The sequence below is a fragment of the Rhagoletis pomonella genome, unplaced genomic scaffold (assembly GCF_013731165.1).
Source record: "Rhagoletis pomonella isolate Grant_MI unplaced genomic scaffold, Rhpom_1.0 Rhpom_scaffold_11276, whole genome shotgun sequence".
NCBI lineage: Eukaryota > Metazoa > Arthropoda > Insecta > Diptera > Tephritidae > Rhagoletis > Rhagoletis pomonella.
The window spans coordinates 1,139-5,207 of record NW_023469800.1 but is presented as its reverse complement, the minus strand read 5'-3'; the positions used below and the strand labels follow the sequence as shown (position 1 = coordinate 5,207).

At 46.1% G+C, this 4,069-nt stretch overlaps 2 protein-coding genes across 2 annotated transcripts; both read left to right on the top strand.

The window, feature by feature from the left end:
- The first annotated feature begins 178 nt into the window (after positions 1–178).
- LOC118756638 lies at positions 179–1,426 on the top strand. The gene has a single exon (XM_036491394.1). The coding sequence runs from the start codon at positions 179–181 to the stop codon at positions 1,424–1,426; it is 1,248 nt and encodes a 415-aa protein (XP_036347287.1).
- Positions 1,427–1,529: 103 nt separating this feature from the next.
- On the top strand, positions 1,530–3,230 carry LOC118756637 (the record flags this gene model as incomplete). Its single annotated transcript, XM_036491392.1, has 1 exon — positions 1,530–3,230. A coding segment is annotated over exon 1 (1,701 nt), but the record flags the coding sequence as incomplete, so codon positions are not given.
- Between the last annotated feature and the right edge of the window lie 839 nt (positions 3,231–4,069).

Genomic DNA, 4,069 nt, shown 5'->3' with positions numbered 1-4,069 from the left:
GTACTTAATTCTTGTTTAAATTCGCAAAAAAGGGCTAAGGAAAACGCTCCTAGCTCCAACATAAACTGGTCCTTCGAGCCGGATCACGCCCGGCTCACAAATTTTCCCATATTTTCGTCATCGTATTTGAATTTAAAATTTCTTTTCGTTCTTGATTTATAAAAGTTGGTTAGTAAATATGTCGGATATCGAGCAAGAAGATACAGGGGTGCAAACTCCTCTGTACCGCGAATCGCGTGAAGTCCGCGTCAAAAAGAGTCAACGGTTATCGCTGTTAAATCGCTTGAAGGCTCTCGAAATACCGTCGGTTCAACTTAGCGCGTTATCAGCACCACACATAGAGGCCAAACTAGCGCTAATCGAGCGCTACTACAATTCATTTGAGGAACTCCAAACGCAGCTGGAGATTTTAGATGACACCGAGCTGGATGAAGAACATCGCCTGACCATGGATGAGAGCTATTGTAGGGTTAAGGCACTGTACAGTGAAAGGCTATCGTTTTTACGAACCAACTCATCCGGAATGCAGCTGAGTAGCACCCACATCACACAACAACACAACACATCTTCATCGCGACAGAGAATAAATTTGCCGAAGTTAAAACTATCGACGTTCAATGGCTGCTACCGCGAGTGGCTGGATTTTTACAATATCTTTTTGGTCCTCGTCGACAAAAATCCAGACCTCTCGGATATTGAAAAATTTCAATATCTGCGCTCAAGCCTTTCAGAGTGTGCAGCTACCCTCATACAATCATTAGAGGTGACCAACGCAAATTATAAGAAGGCGCTGCAGCTACTTGAATCCCGTTTCGACCATAAGCGGTACATATTCCAGTCGCATCTTCAGCACATCTTCGACAGACAACGCATCACCACACCCACCGTTGCTAATCTTCGTAGCTTCGTCGACGTCATAAATGCAAACATGCGTGCCATGCAATCGATGGCAACATCCACACAAATTGGTAACGGGCTACTGCTTCACTTGGTCGTTTCAAAGCTAGACCATGAAACGCAAGTGAAATGGGAAGAAGAAGTGGCTGCGAAGTGGGACCGACCATCACACCAGGTATCCCTCATGCTGCCAGCATGGGAAGATCTTGCAGCGTTCCTCGAACGTCGTTGCCAACTCATCGATATCATCGATCACAGCGCTACTTCAACCAAATCGTCGCATCGGTCACCAGAACCAACATCATCGTCGCAATCAAAGTCTCGTCAATCACCAAAGCAAGTATCGTTCATCACCACCAATAAACCAAAATGCAATTTGTGTGAAGGCTCTATCAGTCATAATGCCTTCAACTGTTCCGTCTTCATGAAGCTGACACCAGTACAACGCTACGACGTAGCAAAGAAGAAGAGTCTGTGCTTAAACTGTTTGGGTCCGAATCATTCGTCGAAACTGTCCGTCCACGCATAGATGTCAAGTTTGTCGGGCGAGTCATCACACTCTATTGCACCGTTCGCAACCAACCACAACCAATCCACAATCATCGTCTTAGCCACTGACACCGTCCAACACCATGAAGTCAACTTCGACACCAACAGTGCTTCAGGTTTGTGACAGCAACCAAGAGGTTCTACTTGCGACTGCCGTGATTCAGCTTCGTAGTCAATCGGGTACAACGATTTTCGCTCGTGCACTGCTTGATTCCGCCTCGCAGTTGCATTTCATAACTGAGCGCTTGGCTCAGTTACTTCGTGTACATCGCAAAAAGGTTCCACTGGAAATCAGTGGCATAGGATTATGCGGATCAAGGTCGCAGTTCCTATGCAAGGTGGAGATACGCTCTCAACACACAGCATATTCATCGACCATAGATGCGGTCATCATGAACGCAATAACGACATGCCAACCGCGCACACCACTGAACACCATCGCATGGAACATACCAAAGAACATCAACTTGGCTGACGATAATTTCAACAAGCCAGGCCCAGTTGATCTTCTGATTGGAGCGAGCATTTTTTATGACTTGCTGTTGACTGGACAGATCAAGTTGGGCGACAATCTGCCTGTCCTTCAAAAAACTAAGGTTGGGTGGGTGGTCGCTGGAGCTGTCACAATCCCACCACTTATATCTTCGGCGTCATTGGTCGCATCATACACCACCTCAGTAGGCACCGACTGCATACTATCTAACGCATGGCCATCGCAAATCTCCTTTGATTCGAAGGTAACGGAAGCTTCGTCACTCACCTTGGAACCGTCACTTGATCAGATTTTGGAAAGGTTTCGGCTTATCGAACACAATCCACATCAAACACCACCAAGTCTAACTGCTGATGAAATTGAGTGCGAAAAATTCTTCGCAGAGACGACAAAGAGATGCCCCAACACCAATAAGTTCATCGTTCGTTTGCCTTTTAAGGAATCACCACAGTCATTGGGCAGCTCGTATGATATAGCACAAAAACGACTAGTGTCCATCGAAATCAAACTTCGTCGCAACAAATGTCTCGAGCGAGACTACTATTCCTTCATGAAAGAATACATCGAGCTTCATCACATGATTCGCATACCTCACCCTGGTAGCTTCGTAAACTACATACCACACCATGCAGTCGTGAAGTTGGATAGCAGCACCACCAAACTTCGCGTCGTGTTCGATGCGTCGTGTAACGGCAAATCACTCAACGACATTCTTCGAGTTGGACCTACAGTGCAAGATGATTTGTTTTCAATTCTCCTTAGATTCAGAAGGCATGTCTTTGTGCTGATGGCTGACGTCGCAAAGATGTATAGACAAATCATCGTGGACAAGCAAGATGCACAATGGCAATGCATTTTGTGGCGCGATGAGATAACTGACCGCATAATCACATACCAGTTACAAACAGTGACCTACGGTACGGCATGTGCGCCCTACTTGGCCACAAAGTGTTTGCAGCAGCTGGCATGCGAACACATGTCATCTCATCCAATCGGCGCTTACGCCGTCCATAACGACTTTTATGTAGACAACCTGATGACGGGTGCCTCCACTATTGAAGAAGTTGTCGAAATTAAGAAGCAAGTCATCGAGGTGCTGAACAATGGGGGATTTCCATTGAGGAAGTTCTCATCAAATGATACACGCATAATCGCAGACGTACCAGAAGCAGATCGTGAAGACGTCATACAGCTTGATGACATTGACTACATAAAGGCACTGGGCCTTATGTGGTCCCCATCGCAAGATAGTTTTTTGTTTCGCTACACACCACCACCACCATCATCGAAAGTGAGTAAGAGAACCATTCTCTCTCACATTGCTAGATTCTTCGACCCGCTGGGATTACTCAACCCACTCATTGTCACCTGCAAGGTTTTGTTGCAGCAATTATGGAAGCTTCATTTGAATTGGGACGAAAGTGTACCTCCTTGCGTATACACACAATGGGAGTCATTCTGCGCAAAACTGCCACTTCTCGAAAATCTTCGAGTCCCAAGGTTAGTAGCTTTCGACTGTGATTCTAATATCCATGCCTTTGCAGATGCAAGTACAAAAGGCATATGGCGCATCAATCTATTTAGCAACGAAAGCTAGTTCGTCACTTTTGTGTGCTAAGTCTCGCGTCGCACCTACGAAGGAAGTTAGTTTGCCTCGCTTGGAGCTGTGTGCTGCATTACTACTGGCTGAATTACTTGAGTCAGTGTCCAAAAACCTTCGTCACGATTCAAACAACGTTCACTGTTGGACAGATTCGATGATCACGCTTGCCTGGATAAAGGGTGAACCATCACGGTGGTCAACATTCGTCAGCAACCGAGTAACCAAAATTCAGTTGCTCACCAAGCAATATCAGTGGCATCACATCCCCAGCGAGGTGAATCCAGCAGACATACTGTCGCGTGGAGCAAAGGTTGACCAGCTCATTGGCAAAAAACTTTGGTTTCACGGTCCCAATTTTCTCACACTTGAAGCTAACCATTGGCCTTCACCATCGCTCATCGACATCGAAATCCCAGAACAACGTCGGCAGCACATCACCTTAATAACAAACCCGACAACAGACATCATCGGCGAGCACAAATTCACCACCAACTACAACAAACTCATTCGAATTTTTTGTTATGTGC